The sequence below is a fragment of the Euphorbia lathyris genome, chromosome 2 (genome assembly GCF_963576675.1).
Source record: "Euphorbia lathyris chromosome 2, ddEupLath1.1, whole genome shotgun sequence".
NCBI classification, from domain to species: domain Eukaryota; kingdom Viridiplantae; phylum Streptophyta; class Magnoliopsida; order Malpighiales; family Euphorbiaceae; genus Euphorbia; species Euphorbia lathyris.
The window spans coordinates 51,526,493-51,549,009 of record NC_088911.1 but is presented as its reverse complement, the minus strand read 5'-3'; the positions used below and the strand labels follow the sequence as shown (position 1 = coordinate 51,549,009).

General features: G+C 31.9%; 1 protein-coding gene across 1 annotated transcript; it reads left to right on the top strand.

Annotated features, from left to right (window-relative positions):
• The first annotated feature begins 11,048 nt into the window (after nt 1–11,048).
• LOC136218173 (proteinase inhibitor-like) lies at nt 11,049–11,577 on the top strand. The gene is made up of 2 exons (XM_066004940.1): nt 11,049–11,199; nt 11,272–11,577. Exons 1-2 carry the CDS (start codon nt 11,178–11,180, stop codon nt 11,463–11,465), a joined length of 216 nt encoding a protein of 71 aa, XP_065861012.1. The 5' UTR covers nt 11,049–11,177; the 3' UTR covers nt 11,466–11,577.
• Nucleotides 11,578–22,517: the final 10,940 nt, after the last annotated feature.

The following is a 22,517-nucleotide window of genomic DNA, read 5'->3' as shown; positions in this document are numbered from 1 at the left end:
TTTTTCCACGACAATGGCGAACAGAAGAAATTGGGTTTTCATTGGGTTTTCTTCTTGAAATTGGGTTTTCATTGTTATGCAAAAATAATATATAATAATAGTCTTAAAACTATAAAAGCTCAGAAGAAATATTCATTAAAAGTTGCAGGGGATGTGATGCTTGTGGACTTCAAATGGATGATGTTGAAGATTAAAGGTGGGATAATTTGGATTTTTCTGGAAGTGAGAACGATTAAAAAGATGGGTTTTTTTACAATAATTAATTACTATAATTTGTATCTCACTAATAATAACTACAGACTACATTATAATAAATAAAGAGAGTTAAGAACATTGTTGTTCATTGGTTCTAGAGACAGACGAAAGAATTAGAGAGAAATTTAGAAATTGGTAAGAAAGAAGAAGATGGGTTTAAGAGAGAGAAAAGTAATTTTAAGAAGAAAATTCAAATGAGGGTATAAAAGTAATTGCACATGTGGTGAGTCAATTTTTGACTTCTTTGACCGGTCAAACTGCTGACGTGGCGCGTTGACTTTGTGTTGACCGGTCATTTTTACCTGCTATACACCATATTGAGAGGTTACCTATAAGGTCATATATATTAGTGAGACAAAATAAAGGTGGTACATCAAAGTGTGAAATTGTGCAAAGGTTGTACACCATTGATGAAATTTACCCTTCTTCAATACCCCACAAAAATAAATTTGTTCTCCCCGCCACAAATACAAGATAAAAAAAATTTAATATATTAGAAAAGAATTTTAGAATAAGTAATTTATTTGCCACGAAATAAAATACTGGTAGCATATTTAATTTTATGCCACGAGTAAATATTTACCGTGGCATTAGTGTATGTTTGCCATAGAAAAAATTGACATGTGGCAGAAATATATGATTTGATAATAAGTGTATGGTGGAATTTATTTTTTCCGTGGCAAAATGGAATTATGCCACAAATTTTGAATTTTCATGGTATGATTCGTGGCACAAGTGGTGATTTGTTGTAGTGTATAGTTGTTGGTGAATTGTGTTTATTATTTTCGAATATTCTTGTTTAATTCAATTCTCAACTTGTTTCTATGATATGATTTAAGAGTTTAAGGACATTGCTTCATAGTTTTCAAAGAATTATAATTACTTATAAACATTATTTTTTTACTTGTTTCAGTTGTTTCAATGATATTGTTGTTAAAGTTTTATTCTTAACACATTTTTAAGGATTTATGCTCCAATTAAATCATTTTATAATTTTAGATAATAAAATACATATTTTAATTGCATTTATATAAAAAGTTATTTATTCATAAATAAGAAAATACAAATCTGATTAATCCACAATTAATTCCCAAGAGCCCTGTTCACCTGACTAACATCTAACTTTTTTTTACAACTTTGATATTTGAGAATAGTTTCGAACAATTTCAGTGACTATTGTACACTTTCATACATTTTTAGTCTCTTTAACTTCATATCTATTGTTTATAACCTTTTTAGTTTTGATTGGGTTTCAAACAATTTCAGTTACTTACAATATTATGCGTAAACAAAAAGCATGGAAGGCAAGAGAGAATCTAGAAATTTTGAAAACAATTGTTCCATATCTTTCATGTCCCCACTATTTTCTTCAGGTAATTATACCATATGCTCATTCCTTGTCGAGTTTTTTTTTTTTGGACAAATTTCATTTATTTTGCGCAACTACAATCAAATCCAGTGAATTTCACCATATTTTAGTCACTTTCATACACTTTCAATCATATTTCACATTAAATATATTATTTTTTTAGAAAAGTATAAAAATAAACCTTCTGGTTTAGCCGATTTGCACAGACAGTCTTTGTGGTTTAAAAGTTTGCAAACAGAAGTTATGTGCAGTTTACAAACTCAGCCACTCTATCAAATATTATTCTCGTGATTTTTTAATCCAAATGGGAGCGATTTGAAGCAATTAAAATGACTGACTCTGCAAATTGCCCAAAATACAAGGCCTAATTTTGTAAATTAACTAAACCACAATTATTTGATCGAAAAATTGACTCATGGGTCCTAATTGCAAATTTCTAATGTTATCACAATCGGACCGGACATCAAACCAGATTTATAATTGGGTCACGGGTCACTTGGTCGGATCGGATGGCTCGGAATGGTCGGACCAGATGATATAATAAATAAAAAATATATATTAATTATATATAATTAATTTAAAATTATAAATATAAACTATAGTTAATTATAAATATAAACTTACTTATCCATATGGTAAGTTTTTGGTCCTTGAAGGTTGCTTATCGTATTAGGAGTTTTCTTTGGCTTTGTGCTAAGAATAGGCTTCTAACGAGTGTTGAAAGGAAAAGATGACATTTGGTGGACTCTGATGCTTGTAGTAGATGTAAAGCTCATGCGGAAATGAGTTGCCATGTTCTTAGAGATTGTGCTGGAAGTAAGGCCGTGTGGAGGAAAGTTCTGCCTGAGCAGTGTCTTTCTGCCTTCTTTTCCTATTCAGAACAAGACTGGTTTAGGGAGGGTATTGAAGGGAAGTTGTTGGCTGAGCTCGAACATGGAGTAATTCTGTTTGCTATGGTCTGCCACTAAATTTGGCATTGGAGGAATGTTGAGGTATTTAGAGAAGGAGCGGTTGTCATTCCTAATTTGCTGGCTCTCTTCTTCAGAAAAGTTAATTCAATAATTGAGAGTTTCAAGATTGATAGTTTAACAGGTTCTATCCAAAAGACGACTATTCATCTGATAGGCTGGGATAGACTAGGTGAAGGGATGGTAAAGTTGAACACCGATGGGTCGCGTAAAGAGGACGGAAGAATTGCTGCCAGCGGTGTGTTGGGAGATGCAGGAGGTGCTTGGTTGTCAGGTTTTGCTCAGAATCCGGGTTTGGGCTCCTCTTTTATTGCTGAGCTCTGGGATATCTTTTCTGGGCTTAGGGTGACAGAGGATCTGGAGATTAGGAGGCTGCTAGTGGAGTCAGACAATCTCGAAGCAATCAAGATGATTTCTGATAAAAGGGCTCTGTGTTTAAGGAGCCAGAATTTAGTTAAAGCAATTAAAAGGATTTGCTCCTCTTTCGATTCTATCAACTTTTGCCATGTTTTCAGGGAGCAGAATCGGGTGGCAGACTGGCTTGCTGCCGAGAGCCATGAGAGGGCTTTGGGCGTCTCTATTTTCTCTTCTCCTCCCGATTTCATGTTATCTTTGCTTTCTAAAGATATTATGGGGGTTAGCTTTCCTGGGCTAATCCCGAGTTAATTTGTTGTGGTGTTTGTTTTGTCTTTACTTTCTTTTCCCTACCAAAAAATAAATAAATATAAACTTACAACAAATGTCCTTTTAAAAAAACTTACAACAAATGTAATTAATAAAACTATGATAAGAAATTAAAAATACTAAGTAAATAATAAATGGATTTTTTTTGGTCGAAAATGAAAGGAAAAGAAAAAAGAAAAAGAAGAGCAAAAATACAACTAAGATGAGAGGTCTAATAACAGTTGAATATTTGAAAAAAAAATAACAATTGAATATAATAATCACTTAAAAGCAGCTGCAGTATGATTGACAAAAAGTCCCACATCGCTTATATGATGAGAATAGGATAGGTTTAGTAATTAATTATAAATAGAAGTGGATCAACCTTCCAAAGGTCAATAAGTGGTCCATCAGGATATGGGCCTAGTGGAATGAATTTTATTTCATTTATAATGTATTTGTTTGTCTAACAGATAAGTTTCAAATTCATTATTTATTTTTTATAAAATTCAAATTTTTTCTTTTAAATGTAAAAGAACTAGGGTTGCACCGGTTTCCAGTCTGACCGTTGATTTCCGGTCTAACTCTGGTTCTTGTCAGTTTTTTGTACATCAAAAAAATTGGTGTAACTTGGACCGAAAGTCTAGTCGATTTTCGTTTCGATCGATCGAACCAATCGGTCCGATTCGAGTTTTATGACATTGTAAATTTCACAAAGCATCGAGAGTCCCCGTGGTTTATCCAATGTTAAATAATTTAAGGACTTAAAATAAATTAAACTTTTATTTGAACCAAAACAAGATTTATTAATTTGCACTCATTCACACACAAGTTAGTCACATACATACAAGTTCACTACATAAACTAGACACACTTAGTTTTACACACTTTATTTTCTGGAGACACACTACAACATTGCTCTTCCTAATTTATAGTTATTAATGTTGGTGGCTCAAATAATTTCAGCCACAAATTCAATAATCTAGACTTTACTAGATTTATTTTATAATTCTATATTCAATGGGCTAGAATTTTCTACTAAGTTTAATAAAGTCGGTTTGACTTTTTAATATTCCCCTCAACACCGACTTTAATTACTTTGTACTTACTGGCCATTTCAAGTTGCATTCCGAAAATTTTCTTTTGCGAGCTTTCTTCTTGCTTGAAGATTCTTTTCGTACGACGTAGGCTCTTTTTCAATTTCTTCAATTGACAGTGCATTCATGTATTTAGGATTTGTTTTTTTTTTTCTTGTTGAGTTTCTTATCCAAGTAGTTATGTGTCTGCTCTTATTATCTTGTATTTCATTGCCAAACCTGAAACTGATGCTACTCTTTAATGTTTATTACACAGTTGGGTTTTCCCACGCCATTGGGATTGTCACACTCCAACTTGTTGGTCTCCCTCGACCTATGTCACCTTGAAGCATACTTGTAATCTCTCTTTGGTTTCTATCGTTGACCTTCTAGCCCTATATTGTCAAGCCTTTCCTAACTTAGCTGATTCGCTCAACCTCTTGGCTAGAGCTTCCAACAGCACCATCTACTTGATGATTTCCTTCTTGGCGAACCTTTTTTGGTTGTCAGCACCTTGCATACATTTTCTCGATGTAACGACTCCACCTTTAGCTATGCTCACCTTGTGCTCCACTTTCTCTTGTGGCTTCTGCACCTTGGACATCTACATTGGCTTAGGCTTCACCTTCTCATTGGGTGACAACTCCTTTGACGTACCTATTGACTTAGGATCCACCTTCATCTTTCATGGCAATGTTTCGGACAATACTGATTTTTCACGCCCGACTTTCCTCCTCAATGGAAGCATCTCAGTCATCCTTTCTTGTTTATGCTTTACCTCTTCCTTGGATGGTAATATCTCAGTAATTCCTTTACTCTCCACCTCTAATTTGGGTGGTAGCATTTCACACGAAGTTGATGACTCTTTTTGGGAATCTGTCTTGTCCTCTTCTCTATTAGAAGGCTCCTCGAGTGGTTACTCATCACCACCTTGATATTCATTCTTTTGTATAGAGTTGAAGAGCTGAAGGCAACTTAGCTGCCTTATTGGTTCCTCCTCATTTTGCTGCCCAGCAGCAAACACTTGCTCTTTCTTTCCATCTACTATGGATTATCTGACTGAATCATATATTACTGGCTCTACCATGGCACTTGAAGCTTGGAAATCTTATTCTTCTTCGCTTTCTTCTTGAGTGTGCGTGCATGTAATAGCATTGCCTTCTAATTTATTGTACCACCAATCTCGTGCATAGTGACCTCTTTTGCCACGACATAACATTGATTGTTCATACGTCGATACAACTTATCGTCTTCTTCATTATGGTTGTGATTGTGGTGAGTTCCCCCTTTTTGCTAACTCCTTCTTTGTGGACTTTTCTGCCATCTTTCTTCTTTAGATCTTTCTCTCAATCTCAATATCAGTGTTTTTGGATCCTTTCTATTTTTATTACTAAAAAGAATTTTATCTTCATCATTCATTGAGACTTTAGACATTTGTTTATCTAGAGCCTCTTGATTAGCCATAATATTTTCTAATTCATTTAAATTTAGATCTTTAGCCATAGGTTATTGTGACAAGCCTGTTAAATTCTAGACACAACCCATAGACTATTATTCTCATTCTCATTCTTGTTTCAGTAATTTTATTTTCAGGATCAAGTTTTGAAATTTTTTTACATAAAGTTTTAACTTTAGTCAAATATTCACTTAATGTCGCATCGTTTTGCGATACCGATAATAACTCATTCTCAAGCTGTTAGAATTTGGCATCATTTTTCTTTGCAAATAATTCAGCTAGAGTGTCCCATGCTTCCTTCGAGGTTTTAGCATCCTTGATGCGTTGCACGAAATCATCCTCCACCGAGATTGATAAAGCATATATTGCTTTACCACACTTGACCTTCCACTTTTTAAGGTCAGTTTGTTCCGTTAGAGGTGTTGTGTCATTACCTCCAAGAGTCTCCCATAAATCTTGGCCGAGCAGATAAAATTGCATATACGAGTACTCCAAGTACTATAATAATTATTATTAAGTTTTTCCAGAGTGCTTACCGAGCCATGATGACTTGGTTATCTCTTTTAATCAACCAAGTATGTTTAGTCTTAAACTAATAACTTTTAGAGTCCCGGACTGCGGGCTAGCAATACCTCGTGCCACCACGATCCCAGATCACGAACTTTTAAAGCACTCGATGATCGGTCCCTGATCGCCTGCTTGTACTCAACTATCGGTCCCTGATCATATGTTTGCACTCGACCATGTACCAGTCCCTGATTGCCTGCTTGCAGTCAACAACGTACCGATCCATGACCGCCTGCTTGCACTTGACCACGTACCGGTCCCTAACCGTCTGCTCTGATACCACTTATTGAATAATTGGAGGACTTAAAATAAATTAAACTTTTATTTGAACCAAAACAAAATTTATTAATATGCACTCACTCACATACAAGCTACTCACATACATACAAGCTCACAACATAAACTGGACACACTTAGTTTTGCACACTTTATTTTCTGGAGACACACTACTACATTGTTCTTTCTAATTTATAGTTATTAATTTCGGTGACTCAAATATTTTCAGCCACAAATTCAAACTTTACTAGATTTATCCTATAATTCTATGTTCAATGGGCTAGAATTTTGTACTAAGTTCAATAAAGTCGGTTTGACTTTTTAATATCCAATTTCAGTTAATTTCACCCTACTTAACTCACTTTCGTAGACTTTTTTTATTTAATTATATCAAATTGTTGATGCGCTGCCTAATTTTTTCATTTTCCCCAGACAATTTCACTAATTTTCAGTCACTTTAACCCACTTCCAGTCACTTTCACATGATATATACTATTTATATTTTGTTAGGTTTATCGGCTTTTGTTGGTTTCATCCAATTCCAATCACTTTAATCCACTTTTATTCAATTTAACCCATTTTCAGTCACTTGCATGCACATACAACGACTTTCACATGATATTATTATTTACATGTTTTGTTAGTTTAGGTTGGGTTTCATCAAATTTCAGTCAGTTATAGTATTATAATATTGGGTAAATTTCAAAAAAAAAAACCCCTGTGGTTTGATGTTGTTCCAAAAAAACTCATGTGGTTTGTTTTTACAAAAAAAAAGGACTGTGGTTTCACCGTTACCCGAAAAACGGAAAAGGGCTTAACACCGTTAAAAATGCTGACGTGGCAAGGGGTAGAGTTGGAATTTTTTTTTTTTATTTTTCTTTTTTCTTTTTCTTCTTCTCATTCTTCCTCTCCTCTTCCTCTTCTTCTTCTTCTTCTTCTTCTTCTTCTTCTTCTTCTTCTTCTTCTTCTTCTTCTTCTTCTTCTTCTTCTCCCTCTCTCTCTCTCTCTTCTCTTCTTCTTCCTCCTCCCCTCTTCTTCTTCTATTTTTTTTTAAAATTTCTGAAATTCAGACGTTGAACGTCTGAATTTCAGACGTTCAATGTCTGAAACCCAGATGTTCTTAAGAACGTCTGGATTTCAGACGTCCAAAATTCTGAAAAAACTCCAGAATTCTGGAAATTAAAAAAAAAAAGAAAAAAAAGATGAAAAAAAGAAGAAGAAGAGAAGAGAGAGGAAGAAGAAGAAAGAAGAAGAAGAAGAGAAGATGAAGAAGGAGGAGGAGGAGGAGGAGGAGGAGGAGGAGGAGGAGGAGGAGGAGGAGGAGGAGGAAGAAAAAGAAAAAGAAAAATAAAAATAAAAAAGAAAAAGAAAAAAAAAATAAAAAAAATATTTTTCCAACTCTACCCCTTGCCACGTCAGCATTTTTAACGGTGTTAAGCCCTTTTCCGTTTTTTCGGGTAATGGTGAAACCACGGTCCTTTTTTTTTGTAAAAACAAACCACATGGTTTTTTTTGGAACAACATCAAAACACAGAGTTTTTTTTTTTAATTTACCCTATAATATTATGTGTATGATATTATTATTCACATGTTTTGTTAGTTTAGATTGAGTTTCATCTAATTTCAGTCATTTATATTATTATAATATTATGTGTATAAAAAAATATGGAAAAGTAAAATAGAATCCAACATTGTTATATCAATCAACATAATTATAAACATGTGTTATTAGAATACAATTAAATTGGCATAACCTATATATTTGTCATAAACACATGGATTAGAAACTTAATCTATATATAATATAAAACATGAACGATGAAGCTGAGGTGTCACTTCATTATTTTTTACTGATAAAAAATATAATATAATATATAATATATTAATTTTAATTATATTATTATATTTATCTATAAAAAGATTATTTAAACTAAATGTGAAAATAAAATAATAATATTTAATCGGGTAAATTTCAAATAAAACCCCTGTAGTTTCACTAATTTTTAAATAAAGGACTGTGGTTTACTTTTTGTCAAAACGAGGATTGAGGTTTCGCACTTGGATTAATGCTATTAAAACCATATTTAACGACCTGAAAATGAAAATTTTCAAGAATTAAAGTTGTTCAATGTCATATTTTTTATGAAACTACATTTTCGATTTTCGAAAATCATCTTTTTTAGAACTTTCTCTCTCTAAACATTAACTTTCTCTCTCTTTACCAAACATCATCTAAACAATCTCAAAATAAAAAAGTTGAAGAATTAAAGTTGTTTAGAATATTAGCAGTACTTAAAATATGTTATTTTTGAAGTCGTCAAGTGTGATTTTAATAGTATCAATCGAAAAAGTCCTTATTTTGCTAAAGTTGAAAACCTCAATCCTCGTTTTGACAAAAAGTAAACCACAGTTCTTTATCTGAAAATTAGTGAAACCACATGGGTTTTATTTGAAGTTTACCCTATTTAATTTATATAGTACTTTTATATCATTAATTGTAATTATTAAATTATATTTTTGTTAATATTTATATATTAAGATGAATTCGTGCATCGCACGAGTCAAAAACTAGTGGTATAATATAATAACCACGAGCAAAGGTCTAATGCATGAACATCTCAAACTCAATTTTAGGATTCCATAAAATAAAAAGGTCAAATTTCGGATCATTTTTCTATTTTCTTGTTTTATTTTTCAAACATTGAAGCCATGGTGCTAAGTTATGTAAGGTACAAGTTAAGCCCAATAGTCAGCTTAATTCAACCACCTTCATAAGTAGAATAAATAAAAAGATAATGGCTAAATTCAATCTGATAGGTTTTTGCAAAGTGTAAATTTAGTGATAACGTATAAAATGGTACAAATTTAGTTTTAACGTTTTCAATCAAGTTCAATTTTGCTTATATGTTATTGAAAATTTGAACGATCTGCTTTGACTTTTATTCATTTGTCACTTTAGATATTTCAGAATATCAATTGTGTCTAAAACATTTACAATATTATTAACATAGTTCTGAAAAATATGTCAAAATGTTAACCGTTAAATCTGTCATATATAAGTTATCATACAAAAAAATCTTCCAAAGTGGTTAAAATATTTATTATATTACTAATACAGTTACAAACAATGAGTCAAAATGTGCAGAATTGTATTAATTTATGCATAAATTTATTTTAAAAGCTCGATATAATAGTCAAATAACGGTTAAATCAGCTTGTTCAAAATTTCGATAATTTAGGAACACAATTAATTTTGATTAAAAACGTTTAGGATAAATTCATAACTTAGAATTAAATCACGTTGCATAAAATCATAAGATCACATTTGGGACTTATCCCATATATAAATGAACACCTCAGCAAGCCGTCAAAGGATGAAATTAATGTAAGGATTCAAAATGGTTTTTTAGGGGCCACATGAGATTTGCTGAAATTTAAATAGAAGTCCTGATATGGTGATATCTTGTAAAGATTAAAGTCTTATTTATAAAATATCCAAAATTTTGTTATTTGCTTATTGCGGTATTATTTGATAATATTTGTCAATTTAAGGTATTTTTATCCGTGACATTAAATTCATGTTCAAAAGAAATGTATTTGATTTGTTAATTTTTTTAAGGATACAATTTTTAACATGTGATGTGTATACGGAGTAATTGTTTTAATTTTTTTTCTTACATATAGGCTTAATATATGGATAAATAAGAAATTATTTTTTCTCATGTATCTACATTTTAAGCCTATATGAAAAAAAAAACATTTAAAATAATTATCATATGTACATATCATGCGATAATAATTAATAAAGGCTTAATACATCATTTGCTTAATGGACTTGTCCAAAAAGCTTGATTGGTTCTCTGAACTTTTAAAGTGTCCTGATAGCCCCTTCAACTTGCATAAAATATTCAGTTAACCCTCTGAACTTACGTAAAATGTAATCAATTGATTACCCAATCGCAAAAAAAGTAAATTAAATACGAAAGATGTATTCCACGCATCTTAGAATGTTATTACATAATTCAAAAATAGATTAAAAATGAAGTTATTGTTTGCTCAACTATACAACTTGTCTTCTCTAATCTAAGAACTGTATATCCCGATTTCAGTCGTTTTACTTTTTTTAAGACTCGTGCAATACATCTTCCGCATTTAATTTATTTTTTTGCAACCGAGTGATCAATTGATTACATTTTGCACAAGTTTAAGAGGTTAACTGAACATTTTATATAAGTTGAGGAGATTATCAGAAGACTTTGAAAGTTTAGGGAGCTAATAAGTTTTTTGGACAAGTTCAGAAAACAATATATTAACCAATGATATTACATGGACAAAGAATAAAATTTAAAATACCATATGAGCCAAAAAAGAACGCATTCATATGCCTAATTAACACATGCCAAAAAGATAAGTCAATATGGAAATTAATGTTTGAAAAAAGGAAAGTGAGCATTCAAATAATCCGGCCAGAAGAAAACTTAGAATCTCATCAGCTATATAAACCCACTTCAAATGCAGCTTAATACATATCATATCAAGATATTAAAATGGAAGAAATTAACTGCCAAGGTAAGTAAAGCTACTTGTATACTTCTATCTTTTTTATATTATATAATTTATTCAAAATGATTATATATACAGGAAAGACATCGTGGCCAGAGCTGGTGGGAAAGAAGGGAGAAGCGGCGGCGAATACTATAGAACAAGAAAATGAAAATGTGAAGGCAACAGTGCTGAAGGATGGAACTCCTGTTATTCTGGATTTCCGTTGCGACCGTGTCTGGGTTTGGGTCAATGATAATGGTGTTGTTGTTCGAGTCCCTACAATTGGATAATCCATCTACGATTTATCAACATATGCAATTTATAATGTTACTTAAATAAAATAATCAGCGTTGTACCCATTTTACTTCTGCTATTAATAAAATTGCTTATCATTATTCTCCATGTCATCATATATTTTACCTCTTCAACTTAGTCAACAAAAGTTGGTTTACCCTTTAAATTTATAAATTGTCTCATTAACCTCTTTTATAGTTTTTTTTACAGTAATTTAATTGGCTAACAAGGCACTGAGTAAATTTAAAGGGCCAATTAGTTTTATTTTTATTTTTTATCAAGTTAAATTATATACCATGCACTTATACGTGTCTTCTATATATGTCTTCTTAAATGGATAATCATCATGAATACATTGAAAAAATTATACCATTATGATCGGTCAACGTCTACCTTTCCATATAGCAGCATTGAATGATTCAGAAATATTTGTGGTCATGATGTTATACCGACGAGTGAAAAAATAGGCACGTGACCATTTCCCTATTCCAACTTGCTCTAAATATGTAGCGGCATCGGGATATAAAGCACGGAGTCTAACGAATGATTCATCAAAATCGGAAGTTCGATATGCTTTTGCAGTCTTCCAAAACACATCATCTATATTCTTAACGGCCCTAAATCTGGCCTTCACATTTTGTTTCAAATGAAATCCACAAGCTCCATGTATGGCATTTGGAAAAACCAAATTCGATGCATGTTTAATGCTCGTGTGTCTGTCTGATATTATGGCTAGATTTTGGACATCGCCGATACAGTCCTTTACCTTGGTTAAAAACCACGTCCATGATTCGTTACTTTCCCTATGTCCAATCGAAAATGCAAGTGGAAAAATCTGATTGTTACCATCTTTACCAACAATAACAAATAATGTGTCGGGATATTTACCTTTTAAAAAGTTCTGTCAACACAAAGAACTGGACGGATGTGTTCTTTAAACGCTCTAATTGAAGCACCAAAAGCTAAGAAAAAGCATTTGAAGTGGTCGTCATCATCTGTTTCAATATGTATCTACCCGGGTTCTTAGCCTTCAATGTCGCACAATAAGCCGGTAACAACATGTATGACTCTTTAGGTGAACCACTTTGAGCATTTACGACCCAACTCTTTGCTCTTCAGGCTTGCATGTAAGATATGTTAATTTTGTAATCATTTTGAAAATCTTCAGCAATGTTAATTGGTCGGTACACTCGATTCGAGAGATCAAATTTATCTCTAAGTAGTGTACATGCAACTCGTTTCCCTGCTTGTCTGTGATGTGGTAGTATCTGATCTCTTGGACAAGTGTGTTGATCGATAGCATCCATTTTTTGAAGCCTGAACATTTCAGAACCCGGTATCACAATACCTCTAGCCCGCCACTTAACTTTTTCAACATATATACATCTAACTTCAAACATACACCTTCCATTGATACATATTCAAGATTGCATGTTTCCCGAGTGCATCTTGCAATTCTTTTTTGTTTGCAAAAATATCGTGCATCTTTAAAGTGAAGACACCTCAATTTGCAGGTTTTTCGATAGCCAACACGAGTGCCTCAGGGGCCTCTGGAATCCACTGCAATGGATCAGTCTTTTTTCCTTTTTGAATAATCCTCGGTATATTTCGGGACATGATCATCTCGTGGCTCTGTTTTGACACCCCTAGCTTCACTCTGCCATAGAGTTACTTCATTTTGAACTTCTTCAGTATCATAATCATCAACACAATCATCACCGAGATACATATCATAACCATCATTGTGATCGTAACCATCATCACCATCATGAACATCATCACCATTCTAAAATTGATTTTCCATTATATCATCTAATCCACGGGTGTCAAATTCGTGTGTAGAAACATAACTTGATTGTATATGCACAACTTTTGGCAGTGTCTCTTCTTCTTGGGGCTTACTCGTCTCTTTATGTTGTATGTCTTTTCCTTCATCATTTCTTCGTGGTATAAAGGTAGTATATAGTGTTGGATTAAAATCCAACGTTATGGGCTTTACATGTATAATTGTAATTATGTGCTATCATATGTATGAGCCCGATTAAGTGATCTAAATTAGTTTATGGGCATGTGGCATATATAATGGGTATGGGCTTAAATATGTGTAGATACCCAGTTGTAATTTACTAATACTATGATGGGCAGATTAGTAATTGCGACAATTAGGTTTTCAGTATAAATATAGGGTTATGGTCCCTAGGGCATTAGCATTCTAAATCTACAACCTCCCCCATCAAGTGTAGATGTACTAGTTGCTTTTAGCCCTAGAAGACCGATCAACCTAAGGTGTCTCTGATTCTCTTCAATCTCTGCGCTATGGATTCAGGTACGCTTCCGCTTTAGATCTTAATGGGTTAACATGAGTTTATGATCTTGTGGTTTGTGGATCTAATTCCAATAAGTATTTCCAACAAGTGGTATCAGAGCTACTCATGGTAGATTCATTGAGATTTTATTTTACTTCGATGAAAGATTTTTCTTTTGGTTTTCGCCAATCTTATGCTAACGATTTAGGAATCAATATTAATTGATTCAGAGACATTCAATTGAATATCAATATTCTTTTAAATTTGGTTTTCTTATGTTTTAGTTTATCAATGTTTTCAGTACATCGTTTTTTTTTCTTTGTTTCTAAACATGGAAAAATCTTATGGTCTTGCTTTTGGATCAAGTTTTTTTTACTTGTATGTTATGGATTGAGAATCGCTTATGATATCTATTTTTATTTTTGAGGTTTTAAACATTGATTCAAAGATTTTAATTTGATGAACTCTTCAAACTTTTCAGTTGATTTGTTTTATTACAAATCAAAATTTTTAGATATTAATGTCTTTTATATTGTTTTTAATTCATAAAAACTTCATAATTTTAGACTTTTGAAGTTTTTGTGTTTTAATATTTCGGTTACAAAAAAAAATATTTTTGGTTTTTAAGTTACATATGACAATATATAAATATTAAAGTTTTTTTTATGGTCAATTATGTATACTTGTCTCATCTGTATTCAATTCATGGTTATAGACGTTTTATATAAATTAGTTTAAGCAACATCCCGCCAAAGTGGGCTCTCTTGTGGAGATTAATTTGATATATAACATCTATTCGGTTTTGTGTGTCTGTAAATTCATGCGGATATTACCCGGCCCAAAGGAAGGCTAATATTTGGCCGAATTACATACACACCTGTGGCAATAAATATGTAACAATTATCTAGTTTTCCATGTGAATAATAAATTTGTCCAAAGATGATTTATTATTTGACAGGACTTATTGTTAATATTTGATTGCTACAACAAGATGGCCACTTACGAGTTAGTATTTTTGTCCAAAGATAAAATATTAATGTCGTGCTAGGTATCTTGTGATGGGATTTGCCATGATTTGATTTTTCTGTCTGCCCTAATTCAAATATATATAACTTATGCGAGCTTGTTAACTTCTCTGTTATTGAATTTGCTGCCATTATATTTGCTCATAATTAATTCAATTTGCATATTGAATTATGTTATTTAAGGTTTGAAAGAGAACATTATGCTAGTTCTCAATATTAAGTTTTGAAAGAGAACATTATGTTAGTTCTCAATATTGTTGATCTGGGCATTGTATTAGGAATTGATTAACTCACTGTCGTAATGACATCCGGTACTGATAATGATAAAATTCATCATTGGAAGTGAGAAGATCAAATTGCATGAGTCTGATGATCATGAAATGTTTCATTCAAGAAGTTTTAAGGGCATTATATTGACTTATGAGGTATCTAGAGATAAGGTTTCTTTGCTGAAATTGAGAAAAGATTTGCAAATAATGAACATGATGATACCATTAAGGATAAGGAAAATGAAACATTATGGAGCACATTATAGAGATGTCTCATTTTGCTTTTAAGTCAAATACACTTTAAGTTGCAGTTGTCTAATGACATGCTCGTGTATAAGGTTGTAATTTATCTTATTGCACAATTTGATAAATTTAAGATGAGCTATAATTGTCATAAGGTCAAAAGGATATAAGATGGGCTCATTTTTTGAAGTTAATTTATCTCCAGTACCTGGACATACTTTGTGGGTAGATTCTGGTGCTACTACTCACATTAGCGTGTCCATGCAGGGTTGCCTAAGCTGCCGAAAGCCAAATGATGGTGAAAGACACATCTATGCGGGAGGTGGCAAGGTAGTAGAAGTAGAGGCAATAGGCATATTTAGATTACTTTTGAAAGCTAGTGCTTATTTAGATTTGAATGAGACTTTTATTGTGTCGTCTTTTAGACGGAATTTGGTTTCTATTTCTACTTTGGACAAGTTTGGTTATTGTTCATTTGGAAATAGGAAATTGAGTCTTTTTCAAAATTCAGTTACCATTGGCACTGGTTCTTTATCTATTTATGATTATCTTTATATGCTTGGTGCTGTTTCTTCTTATAATGAAACCTAGTACACGTGGTGTGGTATGAAGAGAAAATTAAATTATGAGAATTCTGCTATTGTGGTACAAAAGATTAGGACACATTTCTCAAGAGAGAATTGAAAGGCTTTTGTCTTATGGAATTCTCAATTCCCTTGATTTCTCAAAATTTTAATATATGTGTCAGTTGCAAGAAGAGGATATACTTCAGCAAGAGAGATATGAATGTGTTTATAAGGCATCCACTTCAAATGATAAAGTTAAGAAAAGTATTAAAGATGCATGTATTGTGTCATTAAAGTGCAAAAGAGACAAAATTCAGAAACTACTTGTTTCTTATGCAATAAAGTTGGACATAATAAAAAGAATAATGTCAAAAACTATGCTTGGCGTATAAAGAAAGGTACACTTTTTTTGTTTGTTCTAAGGTTAATTTTTGTGATTGAACGCACTTGATGAATTATATTTTTGGTATTATTATTCATATTGATGTGTTTGTGCGAGGTTGTCTAACCTAACATTCATTTGATGGTGAAAGATACATTTATATGGGAATGTTAAGGTAGAAAGTATTGACAATATACATATTAATATTACATTTGAGGACCGGTGTATATTCATATTTGAAGAAGACTTATTGCACCACCCTGTTAGGTGGATTTTGCTTTCTATTTTAAACAAATTCAAATATGTTTGTTTAAGAATAGGAAATTGTCTTTATCAAAATTTAGTTATGATGAACACTATACATTTATTTATATTTGGTAATCTTTATATGTTTAATATTGTTTTCTAAAATAATGAAACCTTGCAAACTGGTGCACATTTTGAGAATATTAATGAAAAAGAATTTTCAATATAAGTTCAATTTCTAAATTCTATGTTCCCACTACTCAGAATTTAGAAGACAAGTAATTCAAGATTCTTTGAGGATGTTTGAGCTTGCAGGGGGGAATATGGTTAAATGATTCCTCATCCAGAAAAACAATCTCAACAACCTCAAGAATAAATGTCAGTAAAGTGAAATTCACTAGAGAAATGAGAAATACAATGTTTGATCATTATTTTGTATATCTCTAAGAACATAAAGATGGTATTGAGTTATCAATGCCTTAAGGAGTTCCAATTCTCGATTGTGGGTTGATGCCATTAATTTAGAGTTTTCAAATCTTGTCAATTTTCTCAAAGACAATTATGAAAAGATATAAGGTATTTATTGTTGTCAAAGACTTCAGACGAAAAGAAGACATTATTTGTGAAAAACTTTCTTTCTAGCTTCATTAAAAGATTCTTTAAAGTTATAATGGCATTGCTAACTGGTTATGATCACAAATTTCATTAAGTTATTGTCTCATTGATTTTGAGATGAATTTGTTTGATAATTATGTATATTTTGGATTCAGTGGGAGGAAATTTATTTTTCTATTTGAGAACTCCAAATCAGGTGATACCCTTATAATTAAAGGAGACGATTTTAGTCTCAAATAGTGCCCAAACAGTTATACATTATTTTTGTGTGCTCAAGTACGTATGCATTCTGATATGTATTCATATTTGAGGTAATGAGCAAATATGCAAATATTTTAGTTTTGAAGTTTTAGAAAAGCAGCTAATAAGGTCATGCGCTATTCACATAGAATAAAGCTCGCATATAATATGTCAGAGTCAAATCAAGTAGAGATCATTATGTATACTGATTCTGATTATATCGGATGCTCATTTTGTTTAAAGTTCATTTCAGTTTATTAGATGGGTGAATCATTTCTTCCATCATGGCAGCTATATCTGTAGCGCATTATGAGGCATCTAGTTTTTTGGTTGACTGTGAAATTGTCATTAGGCTGCAATTCAGATATAGAAAGATAATATATTATGACAATAAGTCAACACTTATGTTCTACTAGTAATTAAATATCTAGTAGAGATTTCAGAATGGACCGGTGTCTAATGAGCATATTAGGACAAACTCTATGGATCCGCTCAGTTAATGATTATTGCCCATTATCTTTCATGAGCATATTGCTCATTTGGGTCTTGAATTGCTTAAGAAAATTTGAGTTTAGTGGGAGTTTGTATTTTGGATGCTCTTCAGTTTTAGACATGTTTGTTTATTCGGTACCGATTCCAGTTAATAAAGTTTTAAGTTTATTCCATTCTGGAAGTGTTATAGTCTTGATCTCACTAATGAGGACCAGTTGGAAATAGACATGTTAAGATCACATTACATGTAATTTCCATGCTACACATCCATACTTAATTCATGTCATTTGATTATGCTAACATATGTGATCATTGTTGGTAAGGTTACACTAAAGGTGATTGATTCTGCTTTGGTTCTATGTTAGTATGATTAATAGACGGAATTGTTGGTATATGCCTATAGTAAATATGATAGCATATTTTGACGTCATAAAGGATTCATAATTTACAGGAATATACATGTTTCGCCCAGTGGGAGATTGTTGGATTAAAATCCAACGTTATGGGCTTTACATGTATAATTGTAATTATGGGCTATCATATGTATGAGCCCGATTAAGTGATCTAAATTAGTTTATAGGCCTGTGGTATATATAATGGGTATGGGCTTAAATATGTGTAGATACCCAGTTGTAATTTACTAATACTATGATGAGCAGATTAGTAATTGCGACAATTAGGTTTTCAGTATAAATATAGGGTTATGGTCCCTAGGGCATTAGCATTCTAAATCTACAACCTCCCCCATCAAGTGTAGATGTGCTAGTTGCTTTTAGCCCTAGAAGACCGATCAACCTAAGGTGTCTCTGATTCTCTTCAATCTCTACGCTATGGATTCAGGTACGCTTCCGCTTTAGATCTTAATGGGTTAACATGAGTTTATGATCTTGTGGTTTGTGGATCTAATTCCAATAAGTATTTCCAACATATAGAGGAATCAAATCAGTCGGATTCATATGGCAATAGTCTATAAAAACCATAACATCCTTGTCATCTTCAATTGGTGCTACTCTTCCAAGAACTTTGTGTGGACCATATGCCGACTGCATGGACATACGTAGATCAAATGAGGTTGCATCAACACCTATTGAAGTGTAAATTTTCCCTTTTAACATTTGCAAATCGGTGTTAGTTGCAAAACGGAACAACGATGATTGACCGCCCACGTATGTCATAATATCTCGAACGATTTTCCAATGTCTGTGCCACTATAGCATACATGGAATAGTTCCAGTTGACATACTTCTGCATTTCACAAAAAAACACAAATTAACAAACAAAACGTGACAATATTTTAAACAGCAGGTGTTGCCGTGTTATGATATAACGTGACTACGTGATAATATTTTAATCAACAGTTATTGTCGCGTTATGATATAACGCACCAATATTCTAACCAGCATGTATTTTCGCGTTATGATATAACACAACAACGCGACAATATGTTGGCTACTAACGTTTTTCGCGTTATAATACAACGCGACAATATTGAAATCACTTCTCCACACTGTCGCGTTAGGTCATAACATTTCAACGCAACAAGTGTTGGGAATTGCAGAGACATACTGATATACACCATTTTCAATGACAATGTGAGTTCAAACAGCAAAATCTGGATTCAACATTATTGTTAACTAAGCTAATTTCATTTGAATTTGACATATACATCAAGTATCCATCATCTTACAATATTGTATGAACTTGAAATTGAAATGTAGGTAAGGTTCAACACAAGACTTACATGATTTTTTGAATTGGAATGTTGGATGAACAAAGCTTTGATTGAATGCAACTCGTATGTCGATTGTTGTAGAAAATGAAGAGAAAGAAAAGAAAGGAGGAGGGAAATCAGAACCAGTTCTGCGATTTTCTCCAACTGCGCAGTAAAGGGAGAATGAGAAAGGTGAGGACATTTTTGTCCAAATGAGGTTAAAGTGCCTAGATAGGTAAGGAATTGGAGAACTATGCTAAATATGTAAATGAGCTTTCAAATTGGCCTAGATTTGTAATTTTTCCTCTTCCTTAATTCATTTTTCTAATAATAATCTACTATTGAGGAATCTCTCTGCTTTCACTATTGGTAAATATAAAAATAATTAATAATTTTAATGATAAAATAGTAAGGTGTTAAGGTGCAAAAATACCTCTGACGTTTTGGGCAAGAAGCAATTTTACGCCTAATGTCTAAAATGGTGCAATTTTACCCCTAACGTTGGAAGCCAATAGCAATTTTACCCCTAACGTTGATAAATTGGGTCAATTTCAGACACTATTATAAAACAAAGATGTTTTTGTTCTTTATTCTGCACTAATTGCATAACAATAGAATTAGAGATTAATATTTATAAATTCGGTGAATTTTTTGAAATTTTTTTGTCTAATTCGTACCAAAAAGACAATATATATATATATATATATATATATATATATATATACTTCATTTTTTCACATCCCAACATATGTTTGTGATTTATTACTGATACAATGACGCTTATGTGAAGTATAGATGACAAGATTCATGACCAAGAAAACAGTTTATTGAATTATTTCTGAAATTAGCCCAATTTATCAACGTTAGGGGTAAAATTGCTCTTAGCTTCCAACGTTATGGGTAAAATTGCTCATGATCCAACGTTAGGGATATTTTTGCACCTTAACCCAATAATAAATAAGGAGTGAATACGAGGAGGAGTATTGTTGGAGATGATATGTCTTAGTCACTCTTAAATCATTAATAGTCAATTATTTATATTATTTTTAGAGAATGCAGTAAGTGTCTCTTGGAAATGATCTTAGCTAAGGTATTATGGTCCATTTTCTTAAAATTTACAATTGGGTTAATTTCAAATGAAACCTATGTTGTTTCACGTTTTTGTAGATTAGTATATGTGATCTTTTTTATTACAAAACAAACCATGTTGTTAGCATCGTTAGCCAATTTTGATTGATTTTATTTGATCGATAACGGCCTGAAAATAAAAAATTTCAAGAATTAAAGTTGTTTAATATTATATTTATTATAAAACCACATTTTTTATTTTTCAAAATCATCATTTCTGGAGTTTTCTCTCTAAACATTAACTTTGTCTCTTTTGGAAAACAACACCTAAAATGACATCAAATCTAAAAAATTGAAGAAAATGACATCAAACCTAAAAAATTAAAGAATTAAAATTACTTAAAATATTATTTAATTCTTGAATATTTTCATTTTAAAATCATTAAATAAGATTTTATTTGTAATTAACCTTTACAATTTTGCCATTTTTTAACACAATGTTGCTGCATTTATTAATGAGCTTAGTAAATTGTTTAAATTGACAGATATTGCAACAAAATATCTCAACCGATGGATTTGTGAATGTGAACATTGTATGATTATTATGAAGTAATCGATATGCAGCCATAAATGAATAGTCTAAACACCACAAACTGAAAATCTCAAAGTCAATTTTAGGATTCCATAGAGAAAAAAAAAAAAAAAATCAAATTTCGGACCACTTTTCTATTTTCTTGTGCTAAGTTATGTAAGGTACAAGTTAAGGGCTAAAGTTAGGCATAGAATTTTCATATAACCCCTAAAAAACGTGAGACTGCTGAAATTTCCAGTCTTTCTATCCAAATTGAGATAACTAACAAATTTAATCCCAATAAGGATAAAAAATACAGATATGAGTTTAAATTTAATTATAGCATTTTAAACCAAAATCAATTTTAGTTTTATATTAGCAAAAATTATATATAAAAAAACTGATTTGATTTATATTTAACTGTCACTTTAACTTTCTAAATATCAATTACGTTTAAAGTATATAGGGGGTGTTTGGTTGCTACTTTTCATGCTCCTGTTTGTCTTTTCACTTTAAAAATGATAATTTTAGGTGTTTGGTTAGTGACCTTCTGTTTGCCTTTTACATTTGAAAAGCAATATTAGGTGTTTGGTTAGTGACATCCTGTTTGCCATTTACACCCGAAAAGCTGCCTTTTACAAAAGCAGTTTTTGGAAAAGCAGCTTTTTCCAATAGCAAACTGTAACAACAAACAGCAACAACAAACAGTAGGTAAAACAAACGGACTCTTAGTATATTATTAACAAAATTACAAAATATTATGTTAAAATGATAAAAATTAAAACTGCTACCTATAAGTTAATTACAAATTTTTTTGTTTTTTTTTTTTTTGAACCAACAAATTTTTTTTTGTTAATTTGTTTAAAATATTTACCGTGTTATTAATATATTACAAATAACCAAAAAATATATATGAAACGGCTTCAATTTATTAAAAAACTTGTTTGGAAGGTCCAATGTAACTAAGAAGATGAATGAGGTAATTAGGCTCTTGCCTTTTTACTAGTTTGATTCTCATTAAAAACATAATCTAACAATTTACATATAAATATTGCTCTTAGGTGTGCTCTCCAAGAAATGCAACAACCTTAAGGAATAAAGGACTAAAAGGACAAGGACACTTGACACAATCTACTCTCTTCATCTTAGGGCTTACATTGAATGGTTGTGATTGAGGAAGGAGTTGATTGTGTGTGGTGAGGTGCAATGTATCCTGTGCACTATGTTCTGGAATGTGCTATTAGTGTGTTAGGACATAAATGCCCCTATATGATGTGAATGACTGAAATGCCCTTGGCAACTCAAGGGTTGGAT

What these genes read in the sequence shown, in the direction of transcription:
- LOC136218173 (XM_066004940.1), top strand. Translation starts at nt 11,178, where the DNA reads ATGGAAGAAATTAACTGCCAAG. An exon ending in GGAAGAAATTAACTGCCAAG is followed by an intron (nt 11,200 to 11,271) that starts GTAAGTAAAGCT and finishes TTATATATACAG; the next exon opens with GAAAGACATCGTGGCCAGAG.